Consider the following 25465-nt stretch of genomic DNA (forward strand, 5'->3'; position numbering starts at 1 on the left):
TTTGGTAAGCTGATTTCACTGTAAAATTTCCTTTAGTCGAGAAGCCCCAAAACATGCGGTCCATACCCCCCTCGACACAAGGAGGCATAATGGCAGCAATAGCAAGCACTAAGCTGTGAGGAAGATAATTGCTAAAAACATCCCAGTTCCATTGCCCATGATTGTTCACATAATCCCTGATTGAGTTTTCCAGCATATTGCTCGGTACCGGCATCACAGCATAATCCTTCAACATGACATTTTGCCTAACCCAACAATCTTTCCAAAACCGAGCCTTTGACCCATCTCCAACTTGCCAACACATTCCCTGCAAGACTTTATGCCACACCGTGCCCACAGCACGCCACACATAAGAACCATATCATGTAGGTAACTCTGTGGGGAGGTTGTCGTTTTCAACTCCATATTTAGAGCATAACACTTTAATCCACAGGCTAGCATGGGACACAACAATATTCCACCCAATCTTCATCAACAGCGCCTCATTGATGTGGCGAAGATTTTTTAAGCCAAGCCCTCCTACCATTTTGGGTTGACAGATTCTTTCCCAGCTAACCATGGCCATGCTCTTCCTCTCGCTATTTCCACTCCATATAAATCGGCGAGAAATGCGATTGATTTTTTCTTGAGTGCCTCGCGGAATCATTGTGGTTTGCATAGAGTAAATTGGCAAGGCTTGGATTACCGCTTGAGTAAGGGTCAACCTTCCAGCAAAAGAGAGGTGCTTCGCATTCCATCCTGAGAGCCGTTTATCTACACGATCTAGGACCTCCTGATAGGTTTTATTGGTCACCCGACCATGAAGAAACGACATACCCAAATACTTCCCCAAGTCTTTGGAGGTTGAGAACCCACTTAGCTCACAAATTTCCTTTGACACAGCAGGTGCCACATTTTTTGAGAAATATAAACGAGTTTTTTCAGTGCTAACTTTCTCTCCAGACATGTTACAGAAATTCTTCAAAGTTTTGATCACCACCTTCGCTTGATCAGAGGAGGCTTCTGCAAGGAGAAGAAGGTCGTCAGCAAAGAAAAGGTGGGTGAGGGGTATACCATTCCGGGACAGCCTTATGGGTTTCCATCGATTCTGTTGCACTTCTCGATTAATGAGATAGCTGAGTCTTTCAATACATAGCACAAAAATGTAAGGAGAGATTGGATCCCCTTGACGAATCCCTCTAGAAGTCTTGAAAGCTTCGGTCAGCTTGCCATTCCAAAGAATTTGCATGGAGCCGGAAGTGATGCACTCCATTATGATTCGTATAAAATTTGTAGGAAGACCCACAAAATCCAAAGTCTCCTTGATAAACTCCCAGCTTAATCTGTCATAAGCTTTCTCCAAATCTACTTTGATAGCCATAAAGCCTCGTTTGCCCGTCTTCCGTCCCATACTGTGAATAACCTCCTGGGCGATAATAATGTTTTCGGTGATATGCCTTCCTGGAACAAAGCTCGTTTGGTGCGAACCTACAAGGTCAGGGAGAAAAGTTTTTAATCTATTAGCGATAATCTTAGTGATCGTTTTATACATAATTGTGCAAAGACTAATAGGCCGGAAAGAATTTAAACTAGTTGGATTGTCAATTTTAGGAATAAGAACGATTAAAATCTTCAAGAAATCTTCAGGCACTGTCTCTCCATTGAAAACATCTTTGATTTGTTTGCAAACAGACTTTCCCACCACCTCCCATTAAGCTTGGTAAAAAATAGCGTGCAGGCCATCACTCCCTGGAGCCTTTAACGGTTTCATGCTGAAAATAGTGTCACGAATTTCCTCATCATCCACCAGTTTCTCCATGTCATGGTTCCTTCCTGTATTAATGCAAGGAAAATCATTAGGGGTATAATAGCTCTCAATAGAATTATTATCAGCCGTGTATAACTTGGTGAAAAAATTGATGGCATGAGCCTTAAGCTCATCCTCATCCGAAATCCACTGGCCCCTATCATCTTTCATCAAGACAATTTGGTTATGTCTTCTCCTCGTCATTGTCCTCTGGTGGAAAAAAGAAGTATTTCTGTCTCCAAACTGGATCCAATCACATCGCGATTTCTGAATCCACAAGAGCTCTTCTTGATTAAGAATGTCGTTAAGCTCCTTGCTGAGCTGAGTCTCCAGCTTTACTAGATTATCCGAATGGTGACTCTCTAGCGCTTTTTGGATTCCATTTAATCTACCCAAGATATTCTTTTTCCGCTTAAAAATATTTCCAAACTCATTCTTGTTCCAATGGTTAATTTTTTCAGTAAACTCCTTTACCGAGACAGTATAATCTGCATCCTTCTTCCACACCTGAGAAACAAAGCCCGGGAACCGCTTGTCAATGAGCCAAGAAGCAAGGAACCGAAAAGGTTTCACCCCTTGGTTTCCAATACTCTCATCATTCAAACTGAGGAGAATCGGACGATGGTCAGACCCCAATCTTGGTAAATGAAAGACTCGCACCTTGTTAAAAGTGTTGAACCACCTATCATTGCAAATGGCTCTGTCCAAACGCTTATAAAGGGATCCCCTTTTCCAAGTAAATTTCGGTCCCGTATAATGGAGGTCGCAGAGGCCGTGCTGGTGGAACCACTCTTGAAACTTTTTACAAGGCTGGCTACGGTTATTAGTGCTGTTTTTGCTCTCTGAGATTGAAAGAATAGCATTGAAGTCACCCGCTAGCAGCCAAGGACCCTGAATATTCTTAGCCAAATAATTTAGATCATTCCAAAGAGAGTTTCGGAGAGAAGGAACATGACTTGCATAAATTGCTGTGACCCAGGTAATTAACCCTCTTTTATCCGACACTTGGAGGTGAATATATTGCCTATGGTTAATGAGGATGGTGACATCTAAACCCGCTTTCCATAGAAGCCAAATTCCACCCGAGAAACCAGCCGCCTCCACACGATGGGAATGATCGTACCCACTATGACGAATAAAATCATTCGTTTTCACTCCACTAATCCGGGGTTCACAGAGAGCCACAAGCTGAGGTTTATAACTTTGAGTAAACATCCTGAAAATTCGTCTAAAAGACTGCGAGGCCGCCCCCTGACAATTCCAAAACAAAAAAGACAGATTCATTATATAATAGAAATGAAAGAGAAGGACCCACTTACTCCAAAGGCTCAAAGCCTTGCTGATTAACATCCATATTATCCGCCTCAACGAAAAATTGAGACTCTTCTGAGTTCTCAGAATCGTCCTCCTCTGATTCCTCCATATACTCACTGTCGGATGATTCCTTCCCCACCTTTTCCATGTCCCTATCTCCTATATCAGGAGGCTCCTCATTTGGGTTTGGTTTGGGAGGGATTGATGGGGGGTCTGAGAGGTCTCATTTTCAAAGTTGTTTTTTTAATATAATTGCTTAATGATATTTAGGATCCAGCGACGTTGGGATTAAAGTTGGTTCAAAATGATGGGTTCTAGATAACTTAGGTTTGTTTCTTGAGATATTTCTATCCATGGCCTCGATGGATTGTTGTTTTGATGAGCTGGGTTCATTTGTGGGGGGGAGAGGTCTAGTGTGTATTTCACGTAAAGGCGTGGGTGCAGTGTGTTCAGGTGTGTCAGTCTTCTCATTTCTGGTCACGAGTTTTCCTTTGCTCCCAGCCAGCTTCATTTGGGTGGGTCCTTTAGAGTCACGTGATATCACCATGTCCTTGTCTTTGGTCGGATCAACGGTCTTCTTGTGGTTGTCCATGGAGATAGCCGCGTTTGAACTCACCCCAGCATCATTTCCTAACCCACTTTCCTGATGTAAAACACTGAATCTGGAGCCTATTCTCTGTTTTCCAAAGTTGTTTTGATTCAGGTCCTTAGCATCTATTCTTCCCTTATTTCCTCTATAATTTCCTCTCCTAGCCACGATCATCCAAGGGCCAAATTTTGGATTTTCCAGATTGACTACCGCCGGCGAGACCTCTGAATTTGCGTTGGTATTGCCACCTAGAGCCATATCATTCGCCTTTTCCCCTCTAGTTTCCAACCTCAAATTATCTGGGCATGAGGAAGAAATGTGTCCGTACTTTCCACATCCAAAGCATATTGTTGGGAGAGCTTCATATTCAATCCTTTGGATTCTACCATCCAATAAAAATTGAGAAATTAAAGGACTTCCAAGGGATACTTCAACTGCAATACGGGCAAACTTCCCTCTCGTCGCCAATTCCGTATTATAATCAATTTTGATAACCTTTCCAATGACATGTCCCAACATTCTAATGATTTTTTTATGGTAGTAGTGTAAAGGCATACCTGGAAGCCTTATCCATGCTGTGATTTTGTCAATCTTTTCATTCGAGCTGTCGAAATGAGGCGACCATGGTTGAACAGTCAGGTAATGCCCCGCGACCAGCCATGGCCCTTCTGTAAGAACAAAGTCAGCATCGCATTCCTTCTTGAGCTTAACGAGAAAATAGCCATTGTCCAAATCTATAACAGAGTATCCCCCAATATTTGGCCACAAGATTTCCAGCCGTGAGCAAAGAGCTTTGTATCCAATCATACGACCAAGGAGCTTCACCACCACAGTGGATTGCCATGGTTTTATTAGTTGTTCATGGACTTTTTGTGAAAAAGATATCGAAGGTAAATAGCCTTCCCGTTCAATGACCACATTTTCAGGTTATTATTCTTACGCCACACATCGTGCGTATAGCCGCTAATCGATTATTATTTATGGGTATGAAATAGTGTGTACACATTGTTAAATGTTAAATCTCGTTTCTGTCCATGAACACGAAGGAAACCATTATATTTATTGCATATAGACGACAAGACAAATCAGATAGGTAACTTATAATGAAAATAAAAACGAAAAAAAGAAAAAAAGAACAGCAGCTAGCTAAGCCTATCATATCAAGTTAACAACGGGGCATATAAAAATAAAAATAAAGCAAACGCATAGAGGTGGTGGTTTAGGCAGAGCAGCAAACAACAGATGAGACAGACAAAGGGTATTGGAAAGTGTTAGCATACTGAAAAGAGAGAGCTTGTCCAGGAGGAAGAGCTTCCCCGTCATTGACAAGGCAATCGTCGTAGTGAATTCTCCTAAACACTTGTGGATTTACGAGACGGGCTGAGCTGAACCATCCGCAATTCACATGAATGTTGCAGATGCTGCAACCACCTGACTCTGACTCTGACTCTGACACACATGTGCACGTGTTGAGGATTTGTACTGTGTACGCCGGTATTCCATTTGGAAGTGGAGCCGTTGACCCTTGATATATCACTATGTCATCTTTTGAGCATGCTGTACCAATCCTATTTCCATCTGCGTTTAGTTTTTAATCCACTCGTTATACTGAGATTAATTTCACTAACAAATGAAGAATGCGCGTGCATGCGGAGGCTAATGCTACGTAGTGATGCATAAATGCATCATGAGAAATGTCAGCATTAATATTACCTGCAGCAGCGGCAGAGTAGCGCAATAGCTTCCGATTGATATTGAAGGCAGTGCTGTTTTCCTTGGAAACGAGCAGCTCTACTCTTTTAATGCCGGCGGCATCTCCCACAACAGCTTTCGCTTCCGCGTCAAATATATCCACCACCACCACTACTGCATGCATATTTAATTTATTCAATAGTCATTAATTTCAAAATCTCGATAACTAAACCTGCTTCTACAAATTAAACCTAAAGTACTCATAAATTAGACCACTAAATATTTAAGGATTTTGAAAGAATCGATGCAAGTGCTTCTGGCTTCCACTGACCAAATTAAAGGAAACAACTAACCCTCCTCCATCCATCTGCGTGCAAGCATGCATGCTCATCTCGTAACTAATTAAACACCCTCCATTAATATGAACGGTACATATAGTGTGCATCAATCTGTTTGATGGTTTCTATAATTAATATATGAAGATTTTAATTACATTGTTATAATAGTTAGTTATATCTATCTACCAATATTATATCCAGGAATTTTCGTTAATTAATAATATATGTGGTGGGATATTAATTGCATAATACTGTAAAACGATACAGCTAAGTAGTTGGACTTTTGTGATGGATAGTCCCTTGACCTTCACCTTGGGATAGAGCAACAAAGCAGGCAACGGTTGCATCAAGTCGCCGTGGCTGGAATATTAATATTGAAGTATATATCTACAAATAATAAAACGAATTATTGCCAATGTTGAGTTTTTAACCATGCATGCAATATCTCATTCATGCTGATACGCAACAATTATATATATAGGCTGCAATTTTAAAGTTCTGGAGTTCAGGAAAATTTTAAAAACATAAGGTTTATTATCATTTAAACACAGTGTCTGTATATACACACACACACAGTGTTTTTAAGCTAATTAATTAAATTAAGATCATCATCATGTAATGATATCTACCGCAGAACGTAGCCAGAAGAAGTACTATAGCCAAAGCCTTGGCTCCAAAGGCCAATATTCCGCTTTTCCGTTGCACTAGTTCTTGTGCCATTCTCGATTCTCAACCTCTTCCTCCTCGGCTCCTCCTACTACGTTTATACACGCGCGCGCTCTCGGACCTCACCTGCAAATTTAATTTTGTCATAACGTCAATGTCGACATGAATATTGTAACCCCATGCATTTTGACTTCATAATAAAACTGTTCATAAAAAAAATTAAATAGAGAGAGAGAGAGAGAGATGATAAATGTATGATAAATAAATTTATTCAAAATTATATATATGGCGGAATATAACCTTCAGGAGTAAACAAGAAGTTGATCTTTTGATCGATCGATAAATGACAAGAAGTAGAAAATGGAGTGAAAATAATTAATATATTTATAGTGGCTTTGTGGGCGGAAGAAAATTTATTAGTCACTACTCACTTGCTATAGCACACCAGGCCGGGAGTGCAAGTCCAGCCAGCAAAGCAAATCTAAAATTCTAATTCGGAAGAGACGTGAACCCAAGGGAAGGTACTGGGGAGTTCTCTCCACTTATTTATATAACACAACAAAAGCGTCAGTACCATGCTAATTAATATTTCAATGAAAAACAGTCAACAGGCCACATGGACAAAGACAAGCCACTACAACTTAATAATTTTACAAGTATGATAATAGTTTAATATTAATTCAAATTTTTTTTTTTTATACGATGGATCCAGACCCCACTTTTTGTTCATATCCAGGCCAACCGTTTAGATTTTAATTACTTTAATCCAACAGCTGCAATTTTGAAAATGAACAATTATGTCTGGTTAGTACTCTGTAAATTTGATGTGGCAAATTTGTCTTTACCCATTTACCCCTTCTTTTGTCCTTCCTCTGCAGTTATATCCACCCCCTGTCTCGATTGGCCATGTACCTCACTAAGGAAATGGGTCTTCCATCATCCTCTCCCCCGTCTCCATCATTCACTGCATTGTTCATATCGTCGGAAACCCATTCCATAACCCTGAAATAAAAAGGAAACGAAGTGAATTCTTTATCTAATAAGTTAAAAAGAAAAAAAGGGACAACAAAATGTTGAAATGTTGAAATTTAAGAATCATGATGTTAGCCATGTACCTGTTGATAGAATAGGGGCAGCTCTAAAGCTTCTTTTTTGGGGTTGTGGCTGATGCCTATGGTGCTTGCTGTTAGCTCGTTGTAAGTGACCATGGTGCTGCAGGAGCATTCCAAAACACAGTGGAGACAGCTGAGGAGAAATGCCTAATTCACTTGGTCAACATTGATACTTATTCATTTGTTATTTTTCTGTCGTAAAAATCTTTTATGTATATTTTAGTTACAGATGTATACATGATACTAGGAATTAGTTGGCATTTATCTAAGAATTCACTTGAACAATTTCTTCTCCTGTATTGTATATATTCAGTGAACTCAATGAGAAAACTAAAGGATTTTTTAAAACCTGATATCAAACATGGAATCCGAGCTACACTAAGACTGCCTTCCTTCAAACCACTACCATGACTACAAACAACATTTCTGGCACCTTATTAAAAATTTACTTTATAATGTACATGCCACATCCTTGATGCTAATCCGTAAATTTCCATATATTGGACTAGGTAGCTTTATTCCAGCAGGGTGATCGTACTTGTTAAGGGTAAATCCTTCTGGGAAACTTCACCTTTCCCTTTCCTCTCTATTTCTCGAAACATTGCCCACTTATTTCCTGACATTTTAAACATAACCAATTAACCATGTAACTCTAGCGGTTACAATGAATATGTTAAAATAGTTCTTTTACTATTTTGTCCCTAAATCAACATAACCCATCATGCCATAAACTAATGAATTTTAAAAAATTACAAATTTTTATCGACTGCTCGTAGACTTGGTGACTTGTAATTTTTAGGTTTGCAAAAATTCTTGTATTATTTTTAATTTTTTTGTGAGATTTTATTCTTTAGGCTTTTGATATTTCAATGAAGAAAAGAGGAATATTTTTATGTTTTATTAATGTATGTTTCTATTTTTTAATGGGTTAGTTGCAATTTTTATTGCAACAAAATTTGCAATATTAAATTTATGTAGTTTTTATTTTATTAATTTATTTATAAGATAAATAAGTCGATTCGGGGATAAAATAGGAAAAGAGCTATAAAACGTTAGTTTTGAAATCTTCAATCTAACAAAAGGGTTTATATGACTATTTTTTTTTAAATATCCAGAGGGAACGTGTAATAACTAAAAATTAATGACAAATATTAGAGTGTGGTAACGTATTTTATGGTTTATTATTGAGGTGATAAAATTTTCATCCATTACTTGTGTTAATCTACCCCTCCTAAGAAATAATAACAATAAGTTCACGTCAGTTTTAGAAAGTGAATAAAAAGAAGTTTAGAGATTTAATCAAAAGAAAATTATCAACCATTAATCCATAAATTACACAGTTATCAAAATTACTATAAAAATTTAGATTTGTTTGATTTTTCACCCATTATTTACAATGTATATCAATTGTACATGAAAAGATAGAATTTCTTTGTAAAATAAATACCAATATAATTTGTATTTATTTTTGTTTTGTTATTTTGTAAGGATAATTATTTCTTTTCAGTGGATGGTTGATACAACTTGCATATATTGGGTCCAAAATTGAATAAATTAAAACTTTTATAGTATTTTGTATAATGATGTAAACTTAAGTAGATGATTGATAATTTTCTATTATTTTTTACAAAATACAAATAAAGAAGAAGTTTGGAGATTTAATAAAATAAAATAAAATAAAAGAAGTGAAGTATTAGCTATAAGAGCTCATATTTTTTGGGGTAATTTGTTCATTTTATATTATCATTTATCAGGGTAAAATAGTCAAATAAAACTTATGTTAAAGCAACCTTAATGATCAAAAGTACCTAAGTAAAAAAATCATAAAAATAATTTAACCGATTAATTGTCAAAATTTTTTGTTGACCTGCAGATTTTAAGAATAATGAGAACTTATTATTATTATTTTTCTAAAAGTGAGGTGAATTTACAAAAATAGTAAGGTAGAAATTATTAAAACAAAAACTAAATAATTATAATTATTTATTAAATTAAAATAAATAATACTTCAGGTATCAAATAATGGGGGATTGAGGGTAAAAAGAAGTTTGCCTGATTTGAAACATCAGAGGGGAAGCGGAAAATGGGCCGCCGGAGAGCCCATTAGTTTACACTTCACTCTTCTGGTGTGTTTACATTCCCGGAATAGGAATCAGAATGACGGAATCCAAATGATAAACTCATTTACTTGTTAAGTTGAAATTAGGAATGAGAATCATACGTGTGGTTCCCACGCAAAAAGGGGAGTGATTACCTGGATTGTGATTCCGGTGGAGGGAGGTTGGAATCAGAACTCCATTACCCCCAATGATGAAAGCATCCCAATTATTTTCTTTATTTTCCAAAAATATCCTTTATTTCCATTGAAAAATATAAATTAAAAAAAAAGTAAACGATTCCAGCACACACTCTCTCGTGCACAAACCAAAAGCCTCCATCTCATCTCCCTCTATTGCAACTTTTTCTTGTATCATTAGTGTCAATGTGCAAGTTTACACAACAAGTAATATAATGGTAAGTATTCAAGACCGTCTCCACATGGATTGATCTTATCATGCTTGCTACAACAATCTTAACAGTGTAAATTGTTTCAAATTAAAATGAGACAATTACTAAAACTAATAAAATAACAAAAATGCAATAAATAAAATAAAATAAAGGAAACTCTCACAGCAAACACAAGGATAAAACCAATGAGAATGAAGTAGTTGAGTGATTAAACTCACTTAATGGTTGTGACTGTTTCTTCTAATTTTAGGCTTGGTTGCTACAACATCTGCTACAACACTGGGTATAATCCTATTGTACCCTCAGTTGTCGCATGTTGGATGTCTTATATATTTATCCAATCTAACAGTGACCAATCGTTATGCTAACATAAGATATAATATTACACGCTAAGGTTCTAATTTCCCTACAAAGTGAATCTTCATGTCTAGTTCATCACTAATTTTAGATTAAGCATGGCTCTTTTAGAATCAAGTAAAACTCAACTCAGGAAATCCAATCTAAAACCAAGTATTGATATGATATGTTCCACTAAGATAGATTTTTTTGTGGCTCTTTCCCAACTTGTATCATTAAATGGGATGTCAACTAAAATAATGAATATAAATAAATACTATCAAAACAAAATGATATAGCAAACATGTAGTAACATATATACGCAGTCAATAAACTATCAAGATTGTTTATCACTCAACCACAAATAAATTTAGTTAATAATCCGTAAAAAAAATGAACAGCAGAATTTTAGCCATCAAATACATCCTCATAATTAAAGAATAAACAAGAATAAGAGGGATTGGTTTCCCGATTGATCTCTGCGTGTTATCCTCTGATGCAGCCCTAAATCTTGCTCTTTAATTCTGTTTTACTCTTGTTTTTTTTTTTTTGGATTTTCTCCTTGGTTGACAACTCTCTTTTTTTATTTGCGTGTGTGCTTCTTTTATAGCTGAAAATTAGGGTAAACGGAAGTTTAGGGCGCATATCTACAGCAATAGATACTACAACAACGGCTATAACAACTACATTGTTCTAAATTTGTTTCAATTCTTCTGTAACCAAGTTTTTTTCCCTTATTTTTGTAGGCCTATTGCAATAGCATTGCTTCTTTGAAATTTGAGCTTCCGGTCGCCTACAATCATGCATATGATTTAAGCACACAAATTATTCTAAATCAAATAAAATTGATTAAAAATAAACCAAGATAGATGTTTATACAAAATATAACTAAAATGCAATAAAAATACATCATTTACTTTCCAAGTAATCGTGATTTTCTGGATTCATTAGCTCACTGGCCGAATTCATCACTCGTTTTCTTCTTTCCCGTTAGCTCATTGGCCGGAATCATCAACTCGTCACTGACCAGCAACTTCTGCTCGGTTTCTCTCGAATTCGTCAACTCGATTCTCTCACATCACTCACCAGTCCGATTCGCAGCTGGTTGCTGATCGGTTTCTCTCGGATTCGTCTCTCACATGCGACTTTCTCCATTATTCCAAGTGTTTTTTTTCTTTTTTTATTTGTTTTGTATTTGTATCATCGTTGTAGGAACCTATGTTCTATTGAAAATTGTTCTGAATTTATATATGCATTTTATGTATCTTTATCGTTCTTACTTCAATTTATTTATTTATTTGTCTATTTATAAAATATTATTATTGTTATTATTATTATTATTAAATAATAACAAGCACAATATCAAGAGCAATACTTAACAAAAGGGTATTTTAGTAAATTATGATATTTTATTCTGATTTTAAGACAAAGTAAACAAATCAATGGAAGTGAATCTGATTCCAATTCCAAATCTTACTGCTCAAATAAACAAGTTATACTGATTCCTATTCATGATTCTCATTTCAGCCCATTTCAATTTCAGGCTATTCCGATTTCAACCCATTTCAATTACTAATTAGTAAACGCACAATTACTAATTAGTAAACGCACCATTACTGATTAAGAGGTCAAATTGTTGTCATCTTAATTAGGGATTTGACATCTTGGGCAAAAAAACGACAGCAATCCAACAAAAATTGACGGCACGTACATTTAATTTTCCAAGTTTTCATAATAATTATATATGTCAAGAAGATTCAAGAGCAGGGTACCTGGTTTGATCAATGGCAGCCACATAATTTAATTTAAGAGCACATATGTAACAAAAAAAACAAAAAAAAAAATCTCAATTTAATCAAATTCCCAAAGCACTCCTTATCATTATCCTCAAGGGTGGTTGAAACAAACCCATTATTAATTTTAATGAAATACGTGCATTTATTATGCATGCCCCTAGGTTGTTATCTTATCCTGAAAAATACATAAGGCCAATCAATAACTCAATTTATCTTCACTTGATCAGCTTTTAAGGCCGTTCCCATTTAACATTTTTCTTTTTAGCCATATTGAGGAGTACAATTCTGCAAGAATCAGAATCAATTAATCTTATGTAGAAAGCCACTCACCATTATTGATTATTGAACCAATATGACGTCTAAGAGGCAAATTAATTAAGGGGAAGGGGAAAGGGAAAGGGAAGAGGCCATGCCCACTGCCAATGCTTTCTCCAACACGCAACTCAATTATGTATGTATGTATTTTTTTATTATGAGAAATGATCGAGAGAGAATGTCATATTCACGTACACGGAAGTGGACAAATAACCACTCCAAAATTTAAGTGGCCTATCTCCGCATTCCATATACCCATTTCAAGATGGCCATTAATACAAGCAAGCATTATTTCATCATAATTAATATAATTAATTTTGCAAGCCAATCATTTTTTCTTTTTCATTTTTGCTTAATTCGTGAAACCACAAATCACGCAGTTTTGTCGTTAACTATCATGGGTCTATATAAATGCACAAAAGCTTTAATTAAGCTTCAGAAAGAGAGAAAACAAAAAGAGAGAGAGAATGGCTCTGAGGTGGGTTCTTCATACAGCATGTCATGTACTAGGGCATCAAAACGACAACAAAATAGAGTGTAAGGGTGTTGTGGGATACCAAAACGATCATCATCACCAAGTTCAAGCAAATGGAGTCTCATCAGATTCAAAGGTCAGCGATGGATTATCACAAAGTGTTGAAGCTTGTGCTTCTGGGTTTCAACTGCCGCTTCATTATCCTCGATACTCGAAGGCTGATTATGAGAAGATGGAGGACTGGAAGCTTGACATGCTTCTCAGAGAATATGGCCTATGTTTTCAGGGGACTCCTGAGGAAAAGAGAGCATTCGCAATGGGAGCATTTTTATGGCCAGATCAATATTGACTTATAACCAGCTCTAGGTTTTGATTTGAGATATCCTTAAAGTACTATTGTCGCTTAATTATATTAATCAGGCATGTGTTTATACTTTATCATAAGGCGCATATGGTTTTGTTATTCTTGTTTATGTAACATGGTCTTTCTCTTAAATAAAAAAGTGACTTACTTGACGGGAGGGGAAAAAAAAAAAAAAAAACTGGTTGTACTTATATTACTTTTTCTGTAATATGTGTGTATGGCTGTATGCAAGTGTATGTCTATATACACGTTCCTTCTTATGTTATAAGTTTTAGCCCTGATTTCTGGTTTCAAGGCATCATAGTTAAAAGCATTTTTGTGAAGAAGATCATGTTTTAGTAGACATCTTAAAACTTTATCTCAAAATTTCGTAATGCTCATAAAGTAGAGAGTAAAACTATGTAATTAATTAATTCACCTAAAAAAAAAATTATCAATTACTTAAAGAATGACATATCACATACCATATACTTTGACATGAAACTTCAGATAAAATTTTTAAAAATATGAAACAGTATTATTTCTCTTTTACCAGCGATACATATAATAAATATTAATTAGTGGTGTGTAAATGTTAACTAAGAAATTAATGCCTCGCAGCATGCTAGTCAAAGTTCATTGAAAATAATAATTAATAATAATGCTTTGCTTTTACACCAGCAATTTGTAGTTCTCCTTGTTTATTCACTTGAAGAATTATAGACTCAAATTCAGTGACCGATTAGCAAAAACGTGTGATCTGAATTGAAGTTTAGTATTCGGATGGTTATTGATGTCCTAGCTAGAACCATCAGAAGTAAGCATGCAGAATATCTATTAAATTATAATTTCGTCAAAAGATTAATACCTTTTCTGTTTCATTTATTATTGTTTTTGAATCAATGTTATTATTATGTCTTTTCGTGTCGAAATTTTGTATACTACTAATATATTTAAATATCTTTTTCGTCAATAATACCATAGTGTGCTAGCATGAAAATGACATGGACGTACATTAGTCAATTGAGTGCACATGTAAAATTATTCCCGGTTTTTCAAGAAGTTTATTAATTGTATAGTCCTAGCCAGCTATGGCAAACAAAAATTTACCGAATAAATTAAATTCAACAATTAATTGGGATAAATGGTTTTGTTTCTTTCTTGATCCTGCTAATGTAGTTTAATTTAATGACATTACGTACATCAGCAGTTTCTTGACAAAGAAGAAAGCTAACCTGGATTAGCTTGGTTTGCTTGAAAATTGAACCGGAAGAATTTTGCTTGTATTGCAGGGCACTGCGTGTGCGGCAGACAAGAGCCGCTGTTTGAGTGGGCGCAAAGAAATTTGGTAGTAAAAACAAGTTCAAAGTTGCTTGTTTTTGCCGCTTTTTAACATTTCATACATCTAAAGAATTCTCTATACGTATCGATCGTATAGCTTTTAATTAACGGGAATGTATTTTATATAAGGCAAATGCTATGTTACAATTAATGTAACGGGTAATTTTTAAAAATTTTCCTTGAGATTTGGGTTTGTTGTAAGTAGATGGCGAGAATTGGTTTATTTGTAAAAAATCCCTTACCGTCAGTTAATTTTAACATTGACCGTTAGTTGACCGTGCAAAGACAATATTACCCTTAACAATAGTTTATAAACGAAAATAACTAAAAAAAAACCAAAATTATTGACGCGAAAAGCACAAACCCTATTTTTTAACAATTTTATCCTTGTCAATTCCAAAATTTTACAATATCATAGGTAAAGATTATGACTATTTCATTTTTAAATTTTTAATTTTATCTTTCTTGTAGGAATTTTAAGAAAATATCAATAATTTAAACATGATTTTTTAATTTTTTAATTTTATCTTTTTTATAGGAACTTTAAGAAAATATCAATAATTTAAAGATGGTAAAATAGCTAATAATTTTGGTTTTTTTTTTAGTTATTTTCGTTTATAAACTATTGTTAAGGGTAATATTGTCTTTGCACGGTCAACTAACGGTCAATGTTAAAATTAACTAACGGTAGGAGATTTTTTACAAATAAATCAATTCTCGCCATCTACTTGCAATAAGTCCAAATCTCAGGGGAGATTTTTAAAAATTACCCTTAATGTAACATAGGACTCCCTTTATATAATATTGGGCCGAAGCTTGCAACAGAAGGAACAAAATCGTGCAACACCTCATTAAAGGAGTGGAGCCCACAAATAAATAATTCCAAGGGTCAATTTGGGTTTGTAGGCTCAGTTTACTGTGGGATTGATTGGGGATTTGTGGTGGAGACTGGAGAACACCGAACAATAACAAGAACAGCTAGAAACTTCTATAAGGATTGATTGAGCGCAGGGTTAAGTTTGCTGTAGAATGATTTTTCATATTGACAACAGGAAAGTAAATCCCTTGATTTTCTTTCTGGCGACAATTCTTGTCCGAGTTCCACACGTCATGGTGGAAAGAAAATCAGCGAGGCCATATCTGTAATTTCATGTATAGCCCATGAAACTGTAGTAGGCTCTCATTTCAGGGCACTAAGATTATATAAATAAATAAAGAGGGTGCCTCCGTGTCATGTGCACCCGAAAACCCGAAGGCAAAGACACCGGACCCAGTTGAAAGCACTTGTAAGAGAAGTTACCCTTTTTTCACTCTCGCACACAAATTAAACAAGATAAACAAAAGTCCCAAGACCGAGATATGGATGAAAACAAGGAGTTGGAGCTTCAAGCTTTTGACGAGCACAGCCTGAAGTTGAACAAGAGTCGCTTCGTTAAAAGGACTGTGCAACTTGTTGTCTCAGTCTCCATATTTTCTCTGATCCTTTGCTACTCCGCAGGCTTTCCTCAATCCTCCAATGTCTGTTTCTCCACGTTCCTTTTCTCATTCTTCACCCACACTCTTGAGAGGAAGTACGTGTTCCTCATTTGCAATGGAATCCTTGCTCTTCTTGCGAAAACCAGCCTGGTCTCTTGCAGCACTTCGACACCAGCTTCTGCTTACGTCGCTGGTGATGATGGTGACGATTCTCAGCGTCTTTCGGCTTCCGATTTATTGCGAGAGGTGGAAGCATCCGTTGATGTTAATAACGAACTTCCTCCCGCGGCAAATGGTGCACTTGTAGCTGAACAAGAACAAGAAGAAAGCGAATTGTTTGCAGAAGAAGTAATACAAGAGAAACAAAAAGAACAAGTCCAAGTCACAGAAGGCACTCAAGTTTCGATGCCAGAAGATGAAGAACCTGTGGTACCAGAAGACGAAGCAAAAGCACAAGCAGTAAATGAACCAACTACGGATGAGTTAAACAAGAAAATTGAAGAGTTTATAAGGAAAATGAAGGAAGAAATCAGGATTGAAGCTCAACAACAGCTTATTGCAGTATAATTTTCATTAATCTAAAATCAACAATTGCCAATCTGCTTTCTTTCCTTGTTTAAGATGACTAATTAGTAGTTACGCCTTCATGTTTTATCTTATAATTGGTCCTTTCTGCTGTTGTTTGTTTGTAGAGTTTTGATCCCTTCTTCTATGTCATCTTTTTGGAAAGTTTAATGTGGATGCCGTGTAAACATTTCTTTCATGCTATATTTCTAGCTAGTTTAATTAGCACTTCTTTAATAATTGTCTGTTCTTTTACTTCAATTATGTTGGCTAGATTACCGTATCTGTAAGGTAGCATTCTCCCGATACTTGATTTCCTTGAATTGCAGTGAGAATAAAATTATACCTACTGTTACTTTGGATGATTCGCGGCTTGAATTTTACGGAAAATACTAGAAAGAACGGCTTTACAAGTTAAAAACAAAAAATATATATATATACGTGAAGATCTGTTTACTACGATTCAATTATAATAACTAATTGGTCAAATCATTGTATTTTCACACAGAAGGTCAGGATGAAAACTAGTGTAACAAAGATACATTTTCAAAGAAATATACCAGTGCAAAGAATATCCCCACTAACAAATATTGTTGTGCACATACATGATTTGAGCTTAATTGGACATATCTTTCATGTCATTCTCAATTTGATTCTTCCAACAGATGTTGTGATGAATTTTCTATTAAGATCGGTAGATTATAGCATGGAATCCTCCAGATCTAAACCTCAAACTTGAGAGGAAACCACCCTATAATACATGAAAGAAGAAAAAAAAAAATACAAGCACAAAAATAAATTGATAGATTCCGAATGAATTAGAAAAGAAAAAGTTCGTTTGACAGTGGCAAAAATGAGAACAAATCTTTATATGAAGTCATAAATCTTTGTCAAATGAATGATTTTGTAAGACCCACAAAGATATGCACCCATTGGAAATTATAAAGGAGAACCAGATTCTAAAGCCTATGCAAATTTCCATGATTTGCGAATATCATAATCAGGTATTAAAACCTCTTAAACCAGCTTTAATACACCCCTTTCGTTAAACCAACATACCTTTAATTATACCAAATGACCCTGGCCTACTTTCCATGTGCTTCCATTTCCTTGAAGCCAAACATGCCCCTATGGCCCCCTCATGAACACCACAAGCTTTTGCAGCTTTGCTCATAATGCAATTTTATTGTAGCCGCCCTACGCTTTAGCAAAATGTGGGCCCATCCTAGGTTTCTTTAGTTTCGAGCCTGGGACAGATATATTAACAAAAGCTTCTTCGAGATACACAAAATATGATCATGGTCACGCACACCAAAAAAAATCAATTATGGAAGCATAATGCAAATTTTGAGAATGACAGTTTGTGGCAAGCTAAAACGACAATCAACATTATATATTTAACAGCAGATAAGTATTGCCATTTGTCATGAACCACTTTGTACAGAATGAAAACCGACCAGTCGATGAGGTTCTTACACTTATGTGGCTAGAACTTTGCAGCTTTTTTTATTGATCTCTTTTGACAAAATTTTATTTACAAATATGAGGGACATTGGTCATGGACATTTTATTAACGGGGGCCCTCTTCTGAATGAAAAATGAAGATTATTGCGATTGAATCCATATCATATCAAATGCATGGACCTGTCTATGGTGCAGACTCTGTAACTAACATCTCCCACCATCCCACCATCCGATTTTCTATTGTTTAATTTCTCACTCCACATTCGACCACATCCAACGGCTGATGCTGCAGTCTGTAACTTACAGATTCTGTAAGCTAGCAAAGTCCCAAATGCATACCTGCAAAGTTGCAGGGAGTTATGGAGGGGAGAAATGTAGAAAGGCTTCATAACCGCCAACTTGGAGAAACAAGTTCCATCCTGTCTGCAAATGGTGACAATTAAATTATTCAACCATGCAACACTTGAAAAAGAAAAGTGATCAATCTTAAAAAGTAATGTAATGCTGATAGTACAAATATCAGTACAATTTTGCCCAAAACTTTAGGACTATGAAATTTGAAAATCATTCAGGTGGGTGAAAGCTAATCACCTTCTCTTTTTCTTTTTTCAGATTAGGGTAAAAGCTAATCACTCGGTAATGCTGAAATATGTCAGCGAAAATTTCATTTTGGTCCGTATGTCATGCCTTATTGCCATTCAATTTTTTGTTCCTGCAGATTCATAATTCAGTACCAAATGGCTCAAGTTGGTAAAACTGAAACTTGTATGGAGTTAAATTATTCATAAAAATGGCAACGACTATTACCAAGTCAAAATGCCAAGCTGCTCCTCTATCAATTTGATCCTCAACTTCATTTGGAAAAAAAACCTGTAAACATGGTGAAAGCCTGCATCATAAAAGCTCAAGTGAAAAAATACTTGCGTATAAATTTACAAAAGGTTGTGTAGCATATCCATCAGAAATTTTTTCCCAAGTTTTTAAAAGAATAAAGTTGTACTTGCTGTTAGCCTTGACCTTTAGAAACAGTAGACTATCTATAGCTGCCTGACTTCAACACTCTACAAAGGCAGAGAGCAGTACCTCCATGTAATTACTATACTAACTGAAGTGACTTGTGCCCATACTATCTTACCATTAATTCCACATCCAGAATACAGTGCAGCATCCTTAAAGTAATATACATCTACAGAGATCATGGAGCCACTCCACAATGTGCAGGATGTATAATATTTGACAGATAATTCTTGAAACAAATTATGAAAAAGAAAGTAATACATGATTACTTGCTGTACATTCCTTTATTCAACTTTCATCTGCTTCCCCTTTGAATCAAAGCAAGTAGCTTTTGTACAATCAACTCCTGGACCACTACATTTAGGTTCTCCACATGAACAGAATGGAAGCATAATGAAGTATGCATGAAATATCATTATACTTTAAAACATTATCCAACCACATACTAAAAGCTGGTAAAATCAAAAGCGCAAGAGCATAATGAATTAAATTCACTACTCTTCATTAATCCAAAAACATATCTAGAAACACGCATTAGAAATTTACAGAGTGCACCACCTTAATAGAGAACTATCCCAATGCAACAACCTTTGCAGCCTCTACTACCCTTTCTTGATAGAATCCAGAATAGCCGGTTGGCAGCAGGACGATAATACAGTCTACTACTTCCTTCTATGTAGCTCCTCTCAATATATACATGTGTCTGCTTGAAACAAACTATGAGAATGCACACTCATTCTAGCCCTGCTGGCATCGCCAGATAACATTTTCATTTAACCATCTAAGTTTTTTCACCCATTGGGTGATCACTTATCTATTTGCAACCATCCACACTTTCCATTGCTATAAAATCAATCAGTTGGTGAAAGAGTAAAATCCATAGCAATTCCATCACTCTCTGGCATATCTCTAACCTCATTAAGAAGTCTTGTAAGCTCTTTTGTTAATTCTTTACGAATATAATCAGACCTCTCTTTTGTAATTGATGATTCTGCAAATAGTCTTTCAGTAAGGGAATGAAATTCTTGAATCCAGTCTTCGTTCTGCTGAGCATCATGATCATAAAAAAAGGCTAAAGAGCTTTCACGCAGCCATCTACTAGGAAAGTATTTCTCAGGAAGTTGGAAGTAGTTCTTCGTAATGAAAACACGAAAAGCATGTCTGCAGGGTATCCCTGAAGACTCAAATTCCTTACAAGAACAATGAAGCTGTTCATCATCTGGTATCCATATAACACGACGTTCTCCATCCATCTTCTTGAAATGGTGCACAAGATATGTTCCATTACCCAATTCAGATGCACTATACTGCATGGCTAGAACCAGTTCACGTTGAAAAGCATTGAAGGCAAAAGGTGTAAGAGTCCTACGAGCTTGCTCTTCAATGGGGATGCATGTTTTCATATGCATGTACTGCATCTCTTGACGTGGCTGGTTTTGTAGATTGGAAAAGAGACCAACCTGCAAGAATTCCAAGAAAAACTATAAACAATCTACACATGAAAATCAATTCAAGCATTGCCCAAAAAAATAAAGAAAATGATATACCTGCTCAAAAAAGCTACGTAAACATGTTTGTGCAGCAAAAATTCTTTTCAAGAATGCATCTACAGACTTTAAATAAGCTGGTGTTGCCATCCGAGCAAGAAAATAGCCTCTTATGTAGGAAAGTGCCCAAGATGTCCGGACAGAATAAAGTAAAGCAATGTGCCTATCTGAACCAAGTCCAAACATGGAAACCATTTGACTCCATTGGAGTTCAAAATCTTCCGTACTCTCCACATGGCATAATGCACCAAACTCAGATTTGAATTCTGAAAACTGAGATCCCAGCAAGAGCGAGAACCAGCCAGATAACTTGGGGAGAATATTACATACAGATATTACATGTCTAGTGTTCGGTAATGCACTTCTTATAGCATCTCCAAGCCCTGGATCAAGATCAGTTAGAATTGTCTTCGGACATCTTCCTTTCATAAAATGAACAAAGGTCTGCAACAAAAAGCGAAGATATAAAATTGCTAAATGAAAGATATTTGAAGAAACGTTTAGTTTAAAAGACTTTGGCAGTAAACCTGCAAGGCCCAAGCAAAGGAACGGAGTGTTTCATCCTGCAACAGAGCTACCCCAAACAATATTGTTCTTCCGTTGCTGTCAATCCCAAGCCAAGCTCCAAAAATCAGACCATAAGTTATAGACCTATAAGTTGTGTCAAAATAAACCACATCACCTAACATGGCGTATGCATGAATAGAGCCAGGAAAAGACCAGGCAATGTTCTCAACTTTATTGTTCTCATCGACTGTAAAATCATAAACAAAGTATTCCTCTGTCTCGTTTGTAGCCTTGCAGATGTCTAGTAGTTCCATTGTGTCAGTCTCTCTTTTCTCAGTAAGTAAAGCATCATTTTCTTGAACAGCTCTTCTACGGTTTTGAACAAAGTTCCTAACATCCCTTTCCAGGAAAGGCAACTGTCCACCTTGAATCCCTTTCTCCAACTCCAACACCTTTACTATACGATGTATTGGAAACCCAGCTTTGGAAAGTAATAGAATTCTCTCTTGATCGGCCTCCTGAATCTTCCTATAAGCAGGCAAGAATCTCACTTGGTCGCTTTCCAAAAGTTCATGATTATGAACATTACTAAATTGCACAACAAACCATTGAGAAACTCCTTCAACTACTTCCTTCGACAAGTACATCTTTGCATCACATCCACACCGCACGGACTTCCTATCCCTATGGTGTTCACCACCAGGCTTCTTCCTCATAGGAGCAAACCCCGAACGATAACAAACAAAATCACGTTTATATACACCCAATTGGGGGCTCAATCTTGACCTTTCTTTCCTAACAGAGAATCCACTTTTTCTAGCAAAATTACCATAATACTCAAATGCATCATCATCACTCTTAAACACCATTCCTACGTAGGGCGCAACCATAGATTCATTCAATGAATTTTCATCATTTTTAGCCAATTGAGATGCCACTGATGTCTCTTCGGAATCTCCTTCATGAGAAACATAACATTTCCAATCTCCACATGGACATTGTTGCCTCCTCATCCATATATTTTTTGAAGTTAGCAATGCCATTCAATTACACTATATGTACACCTCTTTACAACCAAAGAAACTCAAATATCGAAGTCCCCCACTAGCATGCACTATAAACCCTTGAAAACCAAAAATAAAATAAAATTAAATTAAGAAGAATACATTGAAAAGGGTTTATTTGTTCTATCAAATAATTAACTTTATGCATATCCATTAGAGCTAAGAGTTATAAATGCAACTAGGGATCAAATTTAATTGAGTTTTGTGTTGAAAATTACAGTAAAATAAAAACAAAGAGAGAAAAAATAAAAATAAAAAGAACAAAGAAAGGGCTTAAGCTTTAATAAGATGAAGGTTTGCAAGATCCAGATTACATGAAATAACCAGCAGATAAAGGAAAAAACTACTTACCAGTGAAAGAGATGGAAGGGCTTAAACCCTTGCTCTTGCAGTCTTGCTATGCTTCTACTTCAGCTCGTAAGTTTCTTTGTTTATGGGGATAATTATTTCCGGCTCCCTGACTTTTAAATAAATTCCATATAAAATCATATAACTTGGAATTTTTCACAGGTTAATAAGCAATCAATCAAATCAATTACATAACATACGCAGTTAACTGTTGTTATACTTTAAATATTTTAAACAAATAAATAAAATTCTTGAGTAAGCCGGCTTTAAGTAATAGAAATATAACTCATTGGTAATCCCATTAATTGTTGAGACTCAACTTCCTTTTGATAGAGATTTATTTGACTCCATATTTTAAGGATAGAATAGATTTCCCTCTCATATTAAAGTGAGGGTTATTATTCGGGCTGTGTCATCTTAGAATTATAAAGAAGAGTCTCGATTGATGTCTGGTTATAAAATATCAGTAGAGTTCTGATTGTAACATATCAGTATATCAAAAAGAATAATAGTCAACTTTTTTTTTAATAATTCTAATGCATGGAATTCAATGCTTCTGCTAAGTTGGATTACAAGCTAGCGATTCAATAGTTACAATACAAAGATTAAAGAGCTTGATATACAAATGGTAATTTTCACCATTTATTCATTCTAATAATCTTCGAGTTACACAAGAGTGAGTATCAATTGATATATCGGGGTTTACTGAATAATCAATGCCTAACAGCTAGAGAGAATTCTTTGAGGTTAGTTTCATATAAATTTATGTGTTGTTATCTTTATATTGTGTACTATACTTCGTATGATGTTGTATCTTAATGGTGGCTTTTGAGGGTTGAAGGAATTAAATGCTTTTCACATTGAGTAATACTTTTCACACCCCTTTAATATCTTTATAAAACTTTATTTTTTTAATCATAATTTTATTGTCTGGAGAACAAATCATGAATCCTAAGGTCCTAGCTGTCTTTGAATGATTAAATCCTAATATATGATATAAATAATTTTTTATGGATTCATAATAAGCTTGAATTGGTGAAGAAGCAAATTACTTCTGCAATAGTATGTTTACTATTGTGATATGATTGTGAAGTATTTTAAGTGCTCTTATCTTATTTTTCATTCTCTGAGCTAAATGTAATTACAAATGATAATTACTACTTATACCTAATGAAGCATATCAAATGGTCGTGCATTTAGCAATACACTTTTCGAATTTTAAGGTGTTGTGTGCATGACACCTTGTAAATTGAATAGTGTAATGCACAACTCATAATATGTTTTGAAGAGGTGTGAGACGCACACACTACAAATTATATATCTACGTTTATAATTCACTTTCTAAAATTATTAGCGTGAAACACATAATATTTTTATCAAGTGATGAATAAATATATCTCACAACATTTATAAATTAATTTATTTATTATAGATGGTAGTAAAATTCAATTAACACTCTATTAGAATGCTTGAACATAATTAGTTTTCATCAAAGAAATAGCTAAAAATATAAAATGGTGTGGTTCCGCACTCAAACCCATTTCGTTTACGGGTTGGGCCAGCTTGTCCATTCAACTGCCTGAGGTCCAAAATTGTTGGGTTTTCTCTGGGGTGGCCCATTCTTGAATTTCAAAGGAAAAGAAAAGTTGTGAGTGAGAAAAAAACCTGAATATCCTGATTTCGTGGTCGTATGTATCGGGTTTATATTGACTTGATATTAACCCGCCTAATAAATAATTGAAACATCATGTTACAAAATGTTGAATTCTTTCATATTCATACTCATGCCACTTCTTGGTATATATCGATTTGACATTCACACAACCTCCTAAATTATAGCAAAACTTCCCTTCCAAATTGATTACAGTGCCGCAGAATCTTTAATTTACATGGCTAAGTAAATGAAAAAGATCAGCAAGGAAGATGTTTCGCTCTCGAAGGCTCAATGCAGATCAATCAGGAACTTTGATAGCTGCGCATGATATAAAGGTCATCACAACCGTGTATTTCCGAAAAGCTATCACAGTCATCTTAATCACAAATCAAACTGAAAACATCTCTATAGCGTTTATCTTGATTAATGAGGTGTCATTATGAATAATAAGGGACTTTTAATTTCGTTATCCATTCACAGAAGATATATTTGCAGATTTCAGTGGAACTTATATGAAGTTTCAATTGATGTCGAAAATTTCATCGGACGTTGGTCTCATGTTTGATATGATCAATAAAACTGTCGATAAAACTATGAAAACAAGATAACATATTGGTATTGACGAATAGTCTAGTGTTTTGACAAAATTTTATAAGAAGGCAAGTGAAGCAAAGATGTATACAGATGGAGGCCAATAGTTAAAGAGCATCAAACATATTTAATTTCGTGAGCCTATATGTATATACATGTATGTTTCTGAGATTGAGATTGAGAGATGGACCAACCCCATTTATTAATTTATTGATACTTGTTACTGTTAGCGTGGCCCATTATGCTCCGATCGCCCTGCTCCTGCCACATAATCTAGGAGTCCTTCACCAGCCCGTTCACCATGAGCTTCGTTTGCCAGCTGAGAAAGGCCACCAAAGGCGATTATTAACAGCAAGAACACTGTGGTTGATGCGAGAAGAGGCCAAAAATATGCCAGAATGGTGAGCATACGGGGGGTACCATATGACAATAACCCAAGAATTAATGAAACAACCATAGCTACACTAAATTGGTATTTGTATTGCACAAGCTTTGGCGTAATATCCATGGTTTAGAAGAGTATTACAACAGCTCAATACCGAAATGTGATTATCATCAGCCCTCTCTCTCTCTCTCTCTCCCTCTCTTTAAATAGTACCACCTTTTATATATATATATATAT

At 35.6% G+C, this 25465-nt stretch overlaps 4 protein-coding genes and 1 long non-coding RNA gene across 6 annotated transcripts; 2 read left to right on the top strand and 3 right to left on the bottom strand.

Moving 5' to 3' along the window:
- Positions 1-4908: 4908 nt before the first annotated feature.
- Positions 4909-5565, bottom strand: LOC18050629 (TPD1 protein homolog 1). The gene is made up of 2 exons (XM_006449849.1): positions 5403-5565; positions 4909-5267 (listed from the first exon to the last, which is right to left on the bottom strand). The coding sequence occupies exons 1-2, from the start codon at positions 5563-5565 to the stop codon at positions 4909-4911; spliced, it is 522 nt and encodes a 173-aa protein (XP_006449912.1).
- A 7343-nt stretch (positions 5566-12908) lies between these two features.
- Positions 12909-13445, top strand: LOC18050630. The gene has a single exon (XM_024191690.1). The coding sequence runs from the start codon at positions 12920-12922 to the stop codon at positions 13274-13276; it is 357 nt and encodes a 118-aa protein (XP_024047458.1). The 5' UTR covers positions 12909-12919; the 3' UTR covers positions 13277-13445.
- Positions 13446-15866: 2421 nt separating this feature from the next.
- LOC18050631 lies at positions 15867-16947 on the top strand. Its single transcript, XM_006449851.2, has one exon. The coding sequence runs from the start codon at positions 15971-15973 to the stop codon at positions 16652-16654; it is 684 nt and encodes a 227-aa protein (XP_006449914.1). The 5' UTR covers positions 15867-15970; the 3' UTR covers positions 16655-16947.
- A 1199-nt stretch (positions 16948-18146) lies between these two features.
- Positions 18147-18936, bottom strand: LOC112101186. Its single transcript, XR_002907280.1, has 3 exons — positions 18923-18936; positions 18707-18827; positions 18147-18538 (listed from the first exon to the last, which is right to left on the bottom strand). It is a non-coding gene; the product is annotated as an uncharacterized LOC112101186 (long non-coding RNA).
- A 473-nt stretch (positions 18937-19409) lies between these two features.
- On the bottom strand, positions 19410-22710 carry LOC18050632 (putative protein FAR1-RELATED SEQUENCE 10). 2 transcript variants are annotated; one of them, XM_024191971.1, is made up of 4 exons: positions 22602-22710; positions 21207-22300; positions 20680-21123; positions 19410-20592 (listed from the first exon to the last, which is right to left on the bottom strand). In XM_024191971.1, exons 2-4 carry the CDS (start codon positions 22227-22229, stop codon positions 19984-19986), a joined length of 2076 nt encoding a protein of 691 aa, XP_024047739.1. In that variant the 5' UTR covers positions 22230-22300; positions 22602-22710; the 3' UTR covers positions 19410-19983. The 2 variants fall into 2 exon arrangements, with proteins under 2 accessions (XP_024047739.1, XP_006449915.1); XM_006449852.2 differs by having other exon boundaries at positions 21207-22309.
- Between the last annotated feature and the right edge of the window lie 2755 nt (positions 22711-25465).

Source organism: Citrus clementina, unplaced genomic scaffold (genome assembly GCF_000493195.1).
Source record: "Citrus clementina cultivar Clemenules unplaced genomic scaffold, Citrus_clementina_v1.0 scaffold_2, whole genome shotgun sequence".
Lineage (NCBI taxonomy): Eukaryota > Viridiplantae > Streptophyta > Magnoliopsida > Sapindales > Rutaceae > Citrus > Citrus x clementina.